This window comes from Anastrepha ludens, chromosome 2, assembly GCF_028408465.1.
Source record: "Anastrepha ludens isolate Willacy chromosome 2, idAnaLude1.1, whole genome shotgun sequence".
In the NCBI taxonomy this organism is placed as follows: Eukaryota; Metazoa; Arthropoda; class Insecta; order Diptera; family Tephritidae; genus Anastrepha; species Anastrepha ludens.
In genome coordinates this window covers 89,138,176-89,156,260 of record NC_071498.1, presented here as the reverse complement: position 1 = coordinate 89,156,260, position 18,085 = coordinate 89,138,176, and the positions used below count along the sequence as shown (strand labels likewise).

Below are 18,085 nucleotides of genomic sequence, written 5' to 3'. Positions count from 1 at the left end.
GTCATAACAACTGTGGAAGCATATTTTGCAACCCTTCCAGATTCTCACTTCTGGGCTGGAGTTCATAAATGGGAATCTCGTTGTAACAAGGGCATTGATGTTCAGGGAGGCTATACTGAATAATAAAACAAAGCTTCTTCAACAACTTAGTAATACGGCCAGTCTTTGATTTCATCGTACATTGAATTGGATTGCTGAACATTTGAATCCATCAATCATCCAGTGCATCCATCAATTTCTCCAGATCTCAGTATTATGCAGAATGTGTGGGGGGCTTTGGTTGGAGTAGTTTATGAAGGAATTATGTACTACTCTATAGTGCAAAAGAAAATTTGAAAGATGTAATTTTCTCTTCACGCAACTTAGTGCGCAACTACTGCAAAAGTTATTGCATTCCATGCCAAACAGGAATCTTTGAAGTTGCTGAAAATACCACACATTATTAGGGAGAGCAAATAAAAAATATTTTAAATGAATCACCAAAGTGAGTTTATATTTAATTTTGCAACAGTTTTGTTTGTTTACTCTCTTCTTGCGTAATACATACAAATGATTTTGCTTGTATTGTTTCTTTTATGAACTTTTTCTCTTAAGAGTATCTTTATAATATACTGTGAAATTTTCTTGCGGAAATTCCCAATATTAAAGCTTCTACAGCTCGCCCAATAATATGGTAGAGAGCGGTCCGCGCGCTTCTGTACCTCAAAATTTAAACTTAATTATCTCGAAACGACTTTTTCCGGCCTGGTGTTGTAAAAAAAAACCTCTTCAACCAAATCGTCCGAAATTTTAATATGCCATTCATAACATCAATATCTATCCTCCGTACTAGATTATATTACTTTTCAATTATTTAGTTTATTTTTTTTAATAAAAAACTAAAAAAAACCAACTTTTAGAGTGTAAAATTCAAATCTGCGCCATGTAGTAAACTTTTTCTATTCTACTACTGGTAATAGCTACAGTTATACTTTAAATATTTTTTTTAATTTTTGTGTTTAAGATAAAGAGAAGAGCCAAAATGAACAACACCGACCAGGTCCAATTTTTCGAGAGGGTCAACTTAAGCACCATTTTTTAAATTATTAAAATTAAAAAAGAATTTTTTTATTTTTCTGTGTAAAATAAGTTAACTAAAAAGCTTAAAAAATTTAAATATTATTTTTAATTGTTTTTATTGTAAAAAAAATTTCCTGGAAATACCCTAAATTTTCGAGCTTTTGACCACCGGGACCCCTTAAGACGTTTCGAGCAAAGAGTAAATGTAAAAATATTCCCTCTAATACGCAATAAAACTATATTAAACAACTTGTCAATGTGTGGTGCCCCATTTATTTTAACGTTGACTGAATATCTATAATGCAGTTAATCAGTGAACTTTGCAATGCATTTTTTATTTTGAGCAGGTTGGTATTTATATGTAAAAAATTAAAGGCGAATGATGAAATAAATGAAAAAACGTATGAGGTTTTGTATAGAACTCTGAGCTGAAGTAAATTATTGACAAAATCAGAAATAAATACAGCGTTGCACGTACATACACACATACGTACTCTAATAAATCTGACTAATAATCATTTTATTTTGTAAATAATTTATCATCTTTCTTTTCTATTTTTATACATTTTTTCCTGGAATTTTATGTATGCACACAGCCAAGCCAGGAGCGTTGCGCAACTGTACATTGCGTCCATATGTGGTGACCTCTGCCTCGCTAAATTCATCGAATCAGACAACAATGCATGGCAATCAGATGCTTCCAGCACAATATGGGCGACACGATTCAAATTTTCCGCATATGGAGTATGTACGTGAGCGGAATAATAACAATGACAACAACAATAAGAGCGCCAGTTACAATAGCAATAGCAACAATGCCAATAAAATTCACAATTCCAATGGCAATCATAAGGCAAGTGGTACCAGCAAAACCAATAATAAAATCAACAATGTTCTTAATAAGCAACAGCAGCAGCAACGGAAAAAAATGCCAACTACAATGCTTGGCCAGCAGGAGCAGAAATTGCATTCTCATCAACAACAGCAACAACAACAACGGTCACTAGTGAATAAACAACAGCAACAACAACAATTGCAACGCCTGAAAGAACGTACATCATTTACACCATCTCAGACGCTGGCGGCAATCAAGCGACAACAACAACTGCAAAGACAACAGCAGCAGCAACAAAAGCATAACAAGGCAGCATTAGTAGCAGGAGCAACAGCAGGAAAATCACCAGCTAATGCTGGTGATAGTAAAAAGTTGTTAGCAGCTGCAACGCGCATGCCAATGACTGACGGGGGCATAGGAGTGCGACGTGAGGACGCTGCGGGTATTGGAGCTGGAATGTATATCAATAACAAAACTGATGGATTACCCACGAAGATGCGAGTGGACAACAAACATCGAGTGAAACGTGCTGCTGATGAGCATGTATCAACAACTACACAACACAACACCAACAGCAACAACAATTCCATTGCAAAGTACAAGCAAAAGAAGAAGATGCATAAGCAGGCCTTGCCAGTGAAGGAGCTGCGGCTACAGCAGTCAAGAAAGCTAACTGCAAAGCAGCAGACGCAGAAGAAGATGAATGCGAACAAAAGGCAAAAATCAAATTTATCACTGCCAACAGTTGCTGTTGGCGCTGCGGCTGTCACCATCAATGGCGGCAATGCGCCGAACAACAACAACAACCATAACAAGCAAACGCCAGTAAAAAAGTACTACAATTGGCGGCGAAAAAATACGCACAAACGTGAAGTTGCAGCAGTGATGAGTGAAGTAATCCATCATTCAACGCTTATGGCATCAGCAACTTCAAAGGAAACGATAAAAGGAGCAAACAGCGCAACCGTAAATGATGCAGCTGCTAAAGCGTCAGCCACATTTCGTCTAGCAAAAAGAGAAATAACAACTGCAACGCCAAATGAGTACGACCCACATGCAACATATATCGGCCAGATAAGAGAAGATTTAACGACAACAAAAGCACCTGTAGCAGCAGCTACAACCAACAACAACAACATAACCACTATTAGCAGCCCCCTTGCCTCGCCAACTGGCAATTTCATCGACTCAACGCCAAGTAATCAAGCGTACCAACAAAATCTGCACCAGCTAACTCAAAGGCAGCTTCAGCTACAGCAACAGCAACAGCCGTCCATTGCCACTGATGATTTACCTGCGTCGGTCACAAGCACGCTCGATAAGGTACGCATACGCAAATCTTTGACAGCTAAAAATGCAGGCATAGCAGCGGGTGTTGGTGGTAGTGCCAATGTTGGCGGCATTAACGAACATCACTTTTCGCTGCACAGTAAAACCACCCATCACATTAACAACTTTACAAACATTTCCAACAACAATGCTAATGCTGAAAGCGACAAAGCCAATAGTCACAATGCCCCACCCAGTGCGCCTGAAATAAGCAATCACGCCGTCGCTTTTCACCATCAACAGCAGCAGCAACAACGTCAACAGCAGCGATCACAAAAAGAAGTACAACAACAGCAAAACGATAATCGCGACACCGATGTTATTGGCATGCAACGCGCAATTAATGATCTCGCTTCCAGCTCGGATGAAAGTGGTAGAGCAGCAGAACTTTTTGGCAATAAATTTGCTTATGAAGACGATGTAGGCGATATTGACATGACGGTTGATGAAGTGGATGCTGGCACAGACATAGACACTGTGCTGGAAGGTGAAGTGGATATTATTAACGCCGAAAACGATGCTGATGCTGACGAAACCGACGATGCTGATGATACGGACATAAATGGCGCTATTGAATTGGATGAAGAGCTATTGCCACCCACACTGAGCGCTTTGCAGAGTGCATTTCATTTGCCAGTCGATGTGGCTGAGCCGTCAGATATGCCACATTTCGATTACTCACGCATGGAGTATAGTTTCAGTAATGGCATTGCTACGCATAGTCTGGTTGGTGGAAACGGTATTGGCTTGGATGGAATTATCAATGGTAATGGCAATGGTGTCGGTGGCGGCGGCGGCGGCGGCGGCGTCGGTGGCGGTGGTGGTGGTACAATTAATCTCGAAAATTACGATAACATTGTTTACTCAACAATGGAATTAGAATGTATGCCAGGATATGATGGTGGTCTGCAGCAACAGTTCTTTCTGGAGGCATACGATTCAAAGACGAAGAAGCTGCGTTTAAACACATCGAGCACATATGCGGATATACCCATCTTTCGTATAGACTTGAGCGGTAAGTAATTTGAGCTTGCTTTCATTTAGCCAGTTAAATGTACTTTAGTGACCGCGCCGATAAACTGTTATTCACATTGAAATGCCCTTCAATACTTTTCGATTTCTCAATTGTCTTATAAAGATAACTTTCGCTAGTTCCGAAACTACAGCTACAAGAGTAAGTTAAGTTAAGTTAAGTTGTGGTGGTTGTCGCTCTCTATGAGCACGCAGATGGCTCTATTAAGGCCGGGAGTCCCTTTTTGGACCCGAGTTTCCCCTTCTAATTCATAAAGTGGTGAAATCACTTGCCTCTTTAATAAGCGAATAATGAACAACTCTCACTCCTCTATGCCTGCAGACATCCAGAAAAGGGAGAGTTTATACAGCGATATCGTGTTCTGAGAGGAGCGGAACAGCGGAAAGCATCTTAAACTTCTCACTTCCTCCTCGTTCCAACAGGTGCAGAAATTTATAGGGGGAAACCCAAAACGCTTCGCATGTGTTCCCATTTAGCAGTGACCGGTGATGATCCCAACTATTGTAATGAAGGAAGGTCGGCCAGGATGAATGAAGGACCAAGTTTTGCGTTCATTCCTTCTAGGACTTGTCTATTTACCTCAAAAGTAGGCCCCATGATGCATCTGTTATTGGCTGAGCGATGTAGATCGGAGCAAAAATTCTCTATTTTTTTTTTTTTTTTTGTCAACAATAAATAATAAAGTCCTTTGTTTTCCGTAATATATTCGCGCAAGTGGTTTAAAACTGTTTTATGGTCGATCTTTAGCTAATACGCGAAGCTACTTCTACTAACATGCTGGTCAACTTCGATTATTTCTGTGATTTCATCGACATTTGCGACATTATTCAAATTTTTGTTTAAGATTAAAAGTGCCTGAACAGAATCGACGAAAAAAAGCTGCACGTAATTACATAGTTGTTACAGTATCGGCACCATAAACACCATTCACAATTTCTGCGGGCTGGCTTGCATTTCCGCCTCTATTAAAGTAAAATGTACCAACTTTTCTCTTTGTTGCCTTCCATTGCTAACACCCTGTAACTCACAACTGGAACAAAAAAAAAACAGCTTATGAATTTTTTTTAGTCCAAATTTCGCGTTGACAACGAGCATAAAGTTTAAATTGTTTGACCGATACATTACGATATATAGGTCACTACATCCACCTACCAAGAAAATAATGTATTTCTTTTTCCCCAAACTAATATTTCTCGAGAAACATTAACAGCAACCTTACTTTTTGAACATACCTCGTATATCCGCCTAAAATTTTTGCAAACTTTTGAGTGAACGAAAATGTGAATATTGGTATATTAAAATGAGTTATAAGAATTTGCACAAAAATCGTTTATTCGATTGCAATATAATTATATCAAATTGTTGTGAGTATACCAGCAACAATTCACACATTATTTTGGACACGGTTCCTGGTGGAGTACGAAGGTCTCTAATGAAGTTTTGCTTGATTAGTACTTCAAAGGAAATAATTTCTTCCAAAATCAAAGCAAGGAACATTTGTTGAATAGACCATTAATTTTGATAATAACTTTCAATGATTTCAACGCTTTTAAATCATGTATTGGGTTGCATCTAAGTAATTGCGGATTTTTTTAGAAAATCAAAGACAATTTTTTCATGCAACTAATAACTTTATTCTGTAATGTATTGCCCATTTTGATCAATGACTTTCTGCCGTCTTTCAGGCAGCATCATAATTCCACATTCATAAAACTTCTGGTTTTTATTAGCAAAAAACTGAATCAGGTACGATTTGGGATCATAGCCGTTATCGAAATTTTTACCATTCAAGGAGTTTTGTAAGCTCCAATAATTTTTGCCGAGTGGCCAAAGATATGTGTGGCCTTACACTGTCATGAAGAAATGCAATACTTTTTCGATTTATCAATTCGAGCCGCTTTTCCTCGACTGCATTGTTTAATTTCGTTAGTTGTTCAATGCAGACATCAGGGATTCATCGTTGGGTTGGGTGGTAAGAGTTAAAAGTAACTCCTTTGTAATCCCACCAAACTAATAACAAAACCTTCTTTTGATGAAAATCAGCTTTTAATGTTGTTTGAGTTGGTTCACCTGGCCTACTCCACGATCCTTTCCACTTGATATTGTTGTAAACAACCCATTTTTCATCGCCAGTTATCAGTCGTTTTAAAAACGGATCATTTTCTTTAGGTTTCTTTAGAAAATCGCAGCTCTTAATGCGTTGCTTTCAGTTCCTGAGGAACCCATGTATCGAATTTTTTAACATAGCCATGCTGTTTTAAATGATTTTTAATATGTGTGTGATACATGAAGCTTCTCTGCAATCTCACGTATTGTACAGTGACGATCGAAATCCATTATTGCTTTGTTTAGGACGTCATCAACTTCAACTGGACGACCAGAGCGTTTTTCATCTTTGAGTGAAAAATCACCAGAACTAAATTGGAAAACCAATTTTGACACTGCCGTTCTTTTAAGGCTTCGTCACTACAAACAGTACATAACTTGCGATGCGGTTTTCCCTTTGTGGAAATAAAATGGCAAAATATGACGAAAATGCTCCTTTTTGATTTTCCATTTTCAACGAACACCAAACGAAAACTACGCAACCGATCAAAAAACTTTTTTTACTGATTGCCAACTATCAAATAACAAAATGTGTTTTACATTTGTACTACGTTTGCTAACCTAAAAATTCAACTGAAGCCATTTCTCATTATCGGCTGGAAAGAGTTAACTACCTTTTAAATGAAAATGGACTTTATAATTCCAAAAGATAGTGTTTACCGTACGAAATTGGAATCGTTAAGCTTAAACGACAGTACGATCTGAAAGTTTAAAGGGCGAAGTCTAAGATAATTTTTCAATATTTCATGTACAATAACTTCTGGAAGTCCTAGGGTAGTCGCTCTTTTGCGTACAGGCTGACCCGGATTATCGCACAAACTCTTAGCGAATAGTTCGGTATTTTAATTTATTTTCAATGTCCGGCTGGGCCCTGGCTGTGGACTGTTGTACGGAAACCTTCGCACCCATGAACGCATCAAATCACCCAAACGTAGAATAGTGTGACGTGAACAAAATCTACAAATAATTGGCCTTGAAATACGCTTCGACTGTGAACGTAGGATGTTTACCCGTCCACTGCGACACTGTAACTAAGTAAATTATAAGAATAGCGAAGCTGATGCAATCCCTAAATCTCAATTTTGCCACCGGACACCCGTCAAGTAAAGTAAGTAAGTAAAGTCAATAACCATAGCATATAAGGGGTTATAACCCCTAACTACCGCTAGTGAATTTGTGTAGCTCTCATATAAAGAAATAGAGCAGCATTTTCTAATTATACACAATTAATTTGAAGTACTTTATAGAATCGGCATTAATCAAAAAGTTGTAAGTGAAACTTACTTATAAAGCCATTTATTTACTCTCCACACTCGCTTCTATTACTTACCTTCAGCAATGTATTTAACAGTTTGTGTGGAAACTTTTCCGAGCTCTTAGTCGCCTTTCTGGGTATTTCATTTGGTAATAAATCACCCAAGCCAAAAAAGCTCAATGCACATACCCGTACATATAGGGGATAAAACAACAAAAACAACTTACTGATAACAGCTGCGCAAAAAAAAATTAATACATTGAAAATAATGAGTTGAAGTATGCACACAGTAGTGCATTTTCTGACTGATAACTGTGCAGCGTATAAGTAGGTAACTTCACCGTCGAAACGATGAATTAGTTAAAGTTGCGTCCTTTTCACATTAACGTTTCAACTAATTCTCACCATACCATTCACCCATCTCATACATTACCTGCAAGTCCATAAGTATACATACAAGCGTTTTTCAGTAAGAGCGCTTCAACTTTTGAACTTTTTTGAATAAAACACAAACGGTTTGACTTTTTTAACTAATTTTTTTTTTTATTATCGAGTTTGAACATATACATTTAAGTATGAAATTCGATTTCTTTTGCATGACCACCGCGTGCACGTTTTACGAAGTCCAATCGTTGAACCCAATTTTCGACCACTCTTTTGCATAAATCGGCCGAAATTCCAGCAATTTCGCGTTCAATATTGGCTCTGAGCTCACAAATCGTCGCCGGCTTGTTACTGTAGACCAATGACTTCACATAACCCCAAAGAAAATAGTCTCGAGGCGTCAAATCACACGAGCGCGGCGGCCATTCGACCGGTCCATTTCTGGAAATAATGCGCTCATCGAACTTACTCTTCAACAAATCAATTGTAGCGGGTGCTGTGTGGCTTGTGGCCCCGTCCACATGTCGTCTAAGACCATACCATTCAATTGCGGCCAAAAATAATCGTTTATCATGTCGCGGTATCGATTTCCATTCACAGTAACGTCGCGATCGTTCTCGTCAACGAAAAAACAGTGATTTTTTCGGGATGCAACAGTGCCTCATGAATCACGTGTGGATTGCTTTCTGCCCAGTAACGCAAATTTTGCTTGTTGACAAAGCCATTGAGCCAAAAGTGAGCTTCATCACGGAAGATGATTTTTTGGAAAAAATCTGGATCATTTTCGAGTTGATCTTCAACCCAATTTACGAATCGACGTCGCTTCAAATGGTCAAACGGGTTCTGTTCTTGTGTCAGCTTGATCTTGTACGGATGTAGGCCAAGATCTTTTCGCAAAATTCGCCACAATGACGACACAGAAAGGCCCAATCGTTGAGAACGTCGTGTGAGCGACACATTTGCGTCTTCTTGAACTGAAGCCCTGGCGGCAGCAATATTTTCAACACTTCGTGCACTTCTTGCTCTCACTGGCACCGGAACATTATGTAGTGAAAACGTAGATACAAATTTTTTCACTAGACGGTCGATTGTCGACCGGGATGGCTTGTTAAATGGACCGTAAAATGGCCGTAATGCTCTTAAAGTAGCAGCAACAGAACGATTATTTTCATAAAAAATTTGCACGATTTGCAATCGTTGTTCAAGTGTGTAGCGGTCCATGATGAAATGTATACTAATGAAGTTTACAAATGACAAGCGAAAAATAAAAAATATTGCGTCCTTCGCCCTCCCTATCGGAAAAAAGTTAAGGCGCACCCATTGAAAAACGCCTTATGTCTGACATAAATATTACTGAGATCTTATAAAAGCCACACCTGTTTAATATTCAGCTATTATTTTAAGTAATAACTCTTATTGTCTATGAATTAGTCTGATTTTAAAATTTAATAACCAGCCCCGGGCAAATTTTACTAAAACATGCTTGGGTATACCATATGACGGAATCTGGTCCGAGTTTAGCACTTCCTTTCTTTTTTAGTATAGGGTGCTTGCATGACATCGTACAATGGTGCTTGACATAGTAAAACAAACCCTTTACTGTGGTTTACAACTTCTATAAAATATTTAAGCTTGGATCTTTAGATTACTTGAAATTATGAATTGTTGAAATTGAATTAATTGGAAAATTTATAATATTCCTAGTACTTGGATCCCTTAAAGTAAGCTAAGTAATTTTTATAACTCACACAGGCAAAATAAGTTATCGATTAACTTAAAGAAATGTTGCATCTTAACTAATTCCAAAGTTCGACCACCACTTTGTACTTCCTTTTCTATTTAAAATGATATCCTTAGCTCCAGTGATAAGTTTAGTATTTTGTTAGTGTTTGTACTAAGTACAACAACCTTGAACTCAAAGACCACTTTATGAGAACAAATGTTGTATGACTTTTTTGTTCGACTGACATATTTAAATTAGAATATGTATTTTTTTAATTCAGTTCTTAACAATAATAAAGCATGTGTCCGAAATAGTTTTCTAAATTTCTTTTGTATTAAAGGAAATGTCCATTTCCTATTTCGTCACATATCTATTGTTGAAATGAGTTTACATAAGATTTATAGCAGAATGACCACTTTATACATAAGTGAAATAATTTAGCTTGAAAATGATTTATGAATATTTTTTTTCTTATTTTATTTAAATTTATTTTCTTGTCATTATCATAGGAGACCGACATTATATTACGTAGGGCGTAGTGAATTGTAACCAAGTCTATTGTAAGCAAATAAAACCAAACAAATATTTGACCTCATCTAAGCATAACGAGGAAATGTATTAAATCGGCTATAAAAATCGCAAACCCATACTTCCATACTAATATTTATTTTGTGCGCAAATCTTGAGAACGGCTGTGCTGATTGAAATTTTGGTTTTGGATTTGGTTTTACGCAATGCCGAAATTTCAAACGTATCTTAAATAAGGAGCTCCAGGATCTTGAAAATCCTCTAAAAACTAACAGCACAATTACAGTAATTATAAAAAAATAGAAACCACCGTGGTCGAAAATTCGACAAATAACAATTCGCACTGTAAGCAGTGGGTTTTATCCAGTTTCAGTTCAACTTTGAAATGTGACAAAATACGCCTTTTTCCATAGCCTGGTAGCGATCGATAAAAATTGTTTTAAGGTTCTGAAATTTTTGTTGACTTCGAACGGCAGATAGTTTTATGAGAAGCTTTTTCATGGCAGAAATACACTCGGAGGTTTGCCATTGCCTGCCGAGGGGTGACTGCTATTAGTAAAATGTTTTTTCTTAATTTTGATGTTTCACCGAGATTCGAACCTACGTTCTCTCTGTGAATTCCGAATGCTAATCACGCACCAACCCATTCGGCTACGGCGGCTTAAGGTAGTTCCGGAAAAAAGAGGTTAGGAAATTTCAGTTTATATGGGAGGTGCTCACTCTTTCAAAACCTACCACGATATATATGCATATCTATTTGACTTATAGTTGATATCAACTTGATATCAATAGTTGACGAATCAACTGTTTATTGGTCGAATTTTCAAATATCGTGAAAAAAAAATCAGCAAAAACAGAAACTGTTTGTTTTTTCCTCTCAAAATATTATTGTTGCCAAGTATTTTATAAGTGTTGCATACATTAAGTATTTATTTTATATACAAGAGAAGCCGCGCGCACTTGCTAGTAAAATATATTTTGAAAAACGTGTGAAAATGGACTATGGGTGTATTTAGTTTTATTTGGCTCTGTTTTCGCCATTACCACGTTCGGTTCTTTTCACCTCTCAGTCGATTTTGAAAATGAATGTGTGTTTTTGCTTAATTTATTGCTTTGATTGGCATTTACGCACGACAAAAAACACACAAAAACAAACAACCTCGAAACTTTTGCCACAAGACTAATGAAACGAAAAACGCCATCTAAGTACTAAATCGCAAATCGGCTGCGGCGCCTTTGATTTTTCTACGCCGTTGTGAGTTAATGATCCAAACTTTTCGCCTATTGAGGTTTTTACTTATTGCTGCCGATCGACTTATTTTTTTTTTGTTTTTGCTGCATTGGATAAATTTTATTACTGAAGATACGCACACGTTAGTTACACACGTACTCTTGCAACCATATATACTTATGCCGTTACCATAGCTGCATCGATTGTAGAACAATTTTTGGCAGCCACCTACCGCTTGGTTTTTTGTTGGTATCATTGGTTGTAGGCATTGAAAGCAGCTGAAAGCCCACACACTTTTCGTCACACCCTTTCTCTTCTGCTAAAATCTCACCTACTCGAGCATACCACCCACTCGACTTCTTTGTCCAAAGCATTGCTGGCGAAGCTCTCTTGCAGGCATTGCTTGAGGTTTATTTGCAAAATCTAACGAAGCGTAAAGTCACGATTAGTTAGACAAGCGCGCTAAGCTGCCAATGTCAGTGCAACACAATCAACTTTACTCTAATTTGCTTCACATCTCTTCACTTTGCCAGCTGCACTCTTCGCCTGCCAACTGCTGTGCAAACATTTCGTTGCACCCACTCACTCACTAGCGCATTAGCTGTTCGAAGCCAAATGTTGTTTGGTGGCATTGTAAATAGAGTGAAAAGATCAAAGTCGCTTTTGAAAATAATTGTAAGTGGTTGATGGGTTAGTGTTGCAATTGTTGTTGCTATTCGACGATGGCAGCACTGATGCGGCAGTAGTTACTTCATGTATGTATATGTACTCTGTTTGTTTTTGCTGTTGATGTTCCCTATTCAATGTTGCCTTGTGCGTCTGTGGCTTCTCCACTTGCAAGGAGACTTTATTTTATTTACTTTTATATTTCAACAACTACTAATAGCAACCAAAGTTTACAAATAACTTTGCGTATATAGAAACCTATGCGAGCAACTTTACACAGATGTAAACGTGCAAATGCATGCATCCATACATACGTCCGTATGTAAGAGTACTCGTATTACACAATGTTTGTGCGCTTTGGCCACCGAAATGGCTTTTGCGGCAAATGCTTCCTAATGATTTGGTGTGTCAAAATTGTCAAAAATTTTCTAAGCGTATTTTCAAATTGTAGAAGCTTCAGCCTGCGAATGTTATGTTTTACCACACGGAATGTGTGAAAAATTTAAATATTCAGGTAATTAAGTTATCACATAATATAAACGTTTCTAATTTGATAGTTTATTGAGATATGTAAGCTGGACGATTTCTGCGAGTTAACCCATATAGAAATCTACTAAAAATATACATCTTTATAAATATATAAGCTCACACGCATATACGTATATATAAATGTACATCAGAGCGGAGAAATAATTCAATCAATGAAGATTTAATTCTCGCATAATTTATTTCAAACCTGTCATTGTTTAAAGGTTTTAGAGGTTTCAACCACTTCTTTAGGCGTGGCAAAACGTTAACCTCGCATTTTATTTTTGATGCTCCGGAATAAAAAAAAAAACACTATGCGCAAAATCAGGGTTATAAGGTGAATGAACCATTAATTCGACATTTTGATTGCTCAAAGACACTCTTGTGAGAGTCAATAGGTGAGAGCTCACATTTTCTTGGCAAAGCATCATTCGTCTTCGGTGGTTGGTTTTCCTTAATTCTCCGAAAATTTCTGGCAAACATTGTGTACCACTCAATACTGAGTATTTTAGTTTCTCTAGCGGTACAGTTGCGGCATTAGTATATTTTCCGAAGAAACAAGCGATCATTTGCTTTGAGAGGCTTCTTCCGCGAACAACTTTTGTTGAATTAAGCTCGTCTTGGAACACCCATACTGTCATTGAAACATTGATCATTGTTTAGATTCTGACTTATTTATATAGATCCAAAATTCATCAGTTACGATGCGTGCCTTAAACGCCGCGGCTGAAATTCATCAACATTTCTTTAAACCAATCGATACAAGGCCTTTTTGTGTAATTGTCAAATTATGTGGTACCCAACGAGAACAAATCTGCTTGACGACTAAATCTGCGTGCAATGTTGAATGTATGCAGGTCCCACTAATGCTCAATGCTGCTCTATTCCCGAGATAAGTCACGTGATGGTCTTGCGCAATCAGCTGACGCACAGCATCGATTATTTCTAGCACAACATCCATTTTTGGATGGCCTTCATGAAAATCATCCTGACTGAAAATCCAAACTGAAAATGAGCACTACAGGGAAATACGTCCCCACAAGGATACTAATCGCTCAAGTCCTTAATATTTCCAGATGATGGATATGGTGCAACATGCGTTTTTATTGATAGCCAAATAATCTGTGCAAATGAGCCCCTCAATTAGCCGCCTACTTTTTCCATAGATTTCCTTTCGTTAAAGTACTTTCCAATCCAATCCTATTAATGTTGAAAGTTTGTCCGTTAGGGCACATTGTTTTCGTTTGGTAAGGCCCCAAATTCAATTTGCGGAAAATATTTTTGTGGAACATTTAAACCCTTCATTGACCCCATAATCTCAATACTTTTCAAATATTTCAAATAAATGTTAAAATGGCACACGTGTAAGACATATTGGGTTAAATATTTTATAAAAATATGCGCCATTAATTTCCTTTAGAGGCTATTGGACATATTATGAATAGAGATTCTTTTTTTATATGAGTTTTTTTAATATTTATGTAAACTTGAGAGCAAATTAGAAAAACTTCAACACACTGGCAACAAGTTTACATTTAAGGAAAAAGCGGTTGGGGTCAATACTATACAGTTCTTCCTCTTTCTTAATTGCTATACCGCATTCTTGTCTTCTTTAGTCTCATTTTATCGTACACTGTAATTAATATTGTTATGTGACATATGTATGAAGTATTAAAGCTTATGAAGTATTATTTTTAAATTTTTTTTTCTTTGAACGTTTTCATTATTTCTCAATATTTTTCCACCTTTCACAGATTTAACTTCCATGGACTATTATCCCGATCCTAATCCAGCGCTTCATCTTGTCGTCTACAGCGCCAATCAAAAAGGACGTTCGGAACCTATTGTACTAGAAAATATTCCAATAAATGAAGCCGAGAAACGTACAGGTATGTAAGCATCAATTCTCTACCTATAAGTACCAAAAAGTCTCGAAAATACACTGAAGAAGGTAGTCGACTTTTTTGACGTGACTTTGCGTGATGTAAATGCAAACATGTACTCCAACACCGCCAAATATAAATACCGCTTATTTGATTCACGAGCATCATAATCCAAGACCAGAAACAAACTTTAGATATGTTTGTACAAATTACCACAAACTCTTGTTATTATGCTCGCAGGAAGAAAATATGTCCTTACTTTTACTTATAGAGGTATAGTTAATTTAAAATTTGAAGCCGTTTTTCGCTACATTTTGGTCGTTCAGGTTACAACACTACTGTTTGGATCCGTTCTTAAACTTTCGTTTGTCTAGCAACCATATCAGGCACATGAGTGCCGAAACCGATCACAGTTAGCTAATAAAAATTTTCTAAGGCTTAAAATTGATAACAGAACTTCACGTCAATGAAAGACGCCAACAATATCTGGCCGCCAAACGTAAAAACTACAGCGCCAAAACTTCCGAAGAAAACCAACTTACATAGCCATGAGTACTAGTAAAATTCAATACTCGTTATAATAAGAATAAAAAATAAATAAGATATCAAACGAAAGAGGACATGGCCGAAGCTATTCAAGAAAAATATTTGCTTAATCTTCGTCAGGATGAATATAGTACAACAATGTGCTTTGGAAAATGCCCTAATATCCTTGAAATTTCCTAATAAAATTTTGAATATACATATATGTAATTAGTATTGCATACCTCAACTGCATTCTGCTTGCTATTTTATAAAAACGTGAAAGAATAGTTCAAGTTTCCTCTTATGAAATAAAGTATACGCCATGTATACCTCTGTGTTTCTGCTTTTAAACTTTCGCTTTTTTAGAAAAATTTCGATTATGCCGTTTCAAAGTCCATTCAATTTTGTTAAAATAAAATGTAAGTTTCAAGTTGTTAAAAACTCGCGTTAATTTGAAACAAATTATTTTGTTGGCGGTGCTGGGTATTTTCTTCCATACAAAAAACATGCACAAAACTCCCACCAAAAAAAAAAAAATTTAAAAACCATCGCGAGTTCTAAGGTACCTAAAAATTGCACCATATCATGACAAGATTTAATGGGCTATAAAACTGTAAACTCGAAATTTTTCTAATAATTCTGATTTAAAAGTATAGAAATGCGTTGATTTTTTTTATTTGCGCAACTTTTGAAACATTAACATTTAAAGCTACCGACAATTCTAATATACCCATTTCTACTGCGTCCGATCAAACGACCGGTAATTAGAGATTTTTTTTTTCAATGCTGATAATGGTTGACTTATTGCTAATTTTTTTAACCCTTTGCACTCGAGGGCTCCGGAGCGGAGCCCTTTAAAATTTGTCTTCAAAGTCGAGGGCTCCGCTACGGAGACAATGGAAATAATTTTCAGTTTTTAACATGAGAACAAAAACAAATCGTAAAAATTAGTTATAGGATATTTCGCTGTTGGTGACAAATAACGGTCGCGGCTCGCAGATTGTTATGCTCTCGATAACAGCACACAATCGCGGTTTGAGCAACATTCCGCATTCCGCACTTGGATGCAAGTGAGTTAAGTCGTGTTATTCAGCAGTAGAGTGTATATCAGATTCTAGTTTATCTGTTGTTTTTATATTTTGAATTCATATTTATATCCCCGATATGGCAAATAAAAGAAAAATTTGTGAAATTATAGTGATATTGAAAGTAGTAGCGACGAATTAGAATTCGAAGTTCATGGTGAACATTACAGAAATAACATAGACGCTCTTGGCCGTGATGAAGCAGACAATATTGAACTAAGCCATGAATCCGATTCTAATGATAGTGATATATTTCCTGCAGTACGACGACACATACCGAGAATTGAAAGTGATATTGAGGGATTTGAAAGTGATACAGAAGGAAATATAGAAGACACAACAGATTCAACTGGAAATGACGAATGGATGGATGTTTCGGAAGTGGATAATATTCCATCTCCTATGGATTTCGATATTTCACCTCGAATTGCCGGACCACAAATTTCCAACGATATAAAAGAACAGTTAGATTTTTTTCAATTATATTTTACGGACACATTGATTGATTCCATAATAAAAGAGACAAATGATTACGCAAATTCAAGACTGCGTGGAAGGCAATTGTCAAGGAGATCAATATGGAATACATGGAGTGATGTTAATCGGAAAGAATTTCTGGCCTTCATCGGAGTGATCTTGAATATGGGAACCATGCCGGTTGCAAATCTCCAGGAATATTGGTGTACCAAGTTCACCAGTAAAATTCCATTCTTTTCAGACGTATTTACCCGAGATAGATTCCAGCAAATATTTTGGATGCTTCATTTACACAAAAATGCACCAGTAGGCAGAAATACGTGCTTAAGGACTCGCATTCAAAAAGCTAATAACTTTTTACAATACATCAACTCAAAATTTTCCGAACATTTTATACCGTATCAGTCGATTTGCGTTGATGAATCCGTTATAAAATTTAAGGGGAAAATATGTTTTATGACATATAATCCAGCTAAACCCACTAAATGGGGAATTAGAATTTACGTTCTGGCCGACTCAACTACCGGTTATGTTTATTCGGTTTTGCCTTATTACGATGATCTTTTCACTCAAATGGCTTCGAGTTGCTGGTAATATGACTCAAAAAAAACTTCGAGTGCAAAGGGTTAAAATAAAAAAAGATTTTGGCTCTTTTATAACCATAACAAAATTTTATTTAACAAATTTTTCTTACGGATAAATCAGAACAAACGGACTTGGTAAGCCCCCTTTTCATGAGATTTTTTATATGCGTCACCGAGTTCTGAAGCTAGGTAGAAGCAAAATTCTTGCCTCGAAATGTTTTCACCCGTCGTTTCTTTATACAAAATCCAGATATACTTGTATATTCCAGCTACATCCAAAAAAAAAAAAAAAAAAATGTTGAAAAACACCTGAAGTGACCACCTAAACTTTTCTTTTCGACTTACGTTGTAGTTCCTTGCCATTCGGTCTAACACATCTACACCAAAATTTTGTAGTATTATAAAATGTTACAGTTTCCAGTATACGTTTTTTCCTATTTTCTATTTCTATTGAGTTATGTTTGGAACTTAGGCAAGCACTTTTTTCGGCGTACATTTACACACTGTAAAAGTAATGTAATTTGATGTAAACTGTATAATATAATATTGACCGATCCCACATAATAAAATTTTCTTTGAAAATTGGAAAAAATAACTAGAAGTAAAGAATGAAGCAAATATTATATGCATATTCTAAGAATCGTTATACACTTTTAGAACCGTCCCTGGATAGGTGAATATGTAGCCATAATAATAAAGTTTTTTTTATTTTATCTAGTTTTCTTATGTATTACCCTGATTTATGTAGGAAAACACCTTCAAACATTAGTTTTTTCTAAGTCGACTTTTTTTACATTTTTGCAGATTACACTCCGATAAAAATGTCTAATTTAAAAAAATTAATTTAAATTAGC

General features: G+C 36.5%; 1 protein-coding gene across 1 annotated transcript in view; it reads left to right on the top strand.

Annotated features, from left to right (window-relative positions):
- LOC128869772 (uncharacterized) overlaps positions 1-18,085 on the top strand; it is a 207,705-nt gene that overhangs the window by 144,713 nt on the left and 44,907 nt on the right. The window contains exons 12-13 of the mRNA XM_054112393.1: positions 1,656-4,238; positions 14,432-14,566. Of these exons, the coding sequence (XP_053968368.1) occupies positions 1,656-4,238; positions 14,432-14,566 (2,718 nt within the window). The remainder of the gene's footprint in view (positions 1-1,655; positions 4,239-14,431; positions 14,567-18,085) is intronic.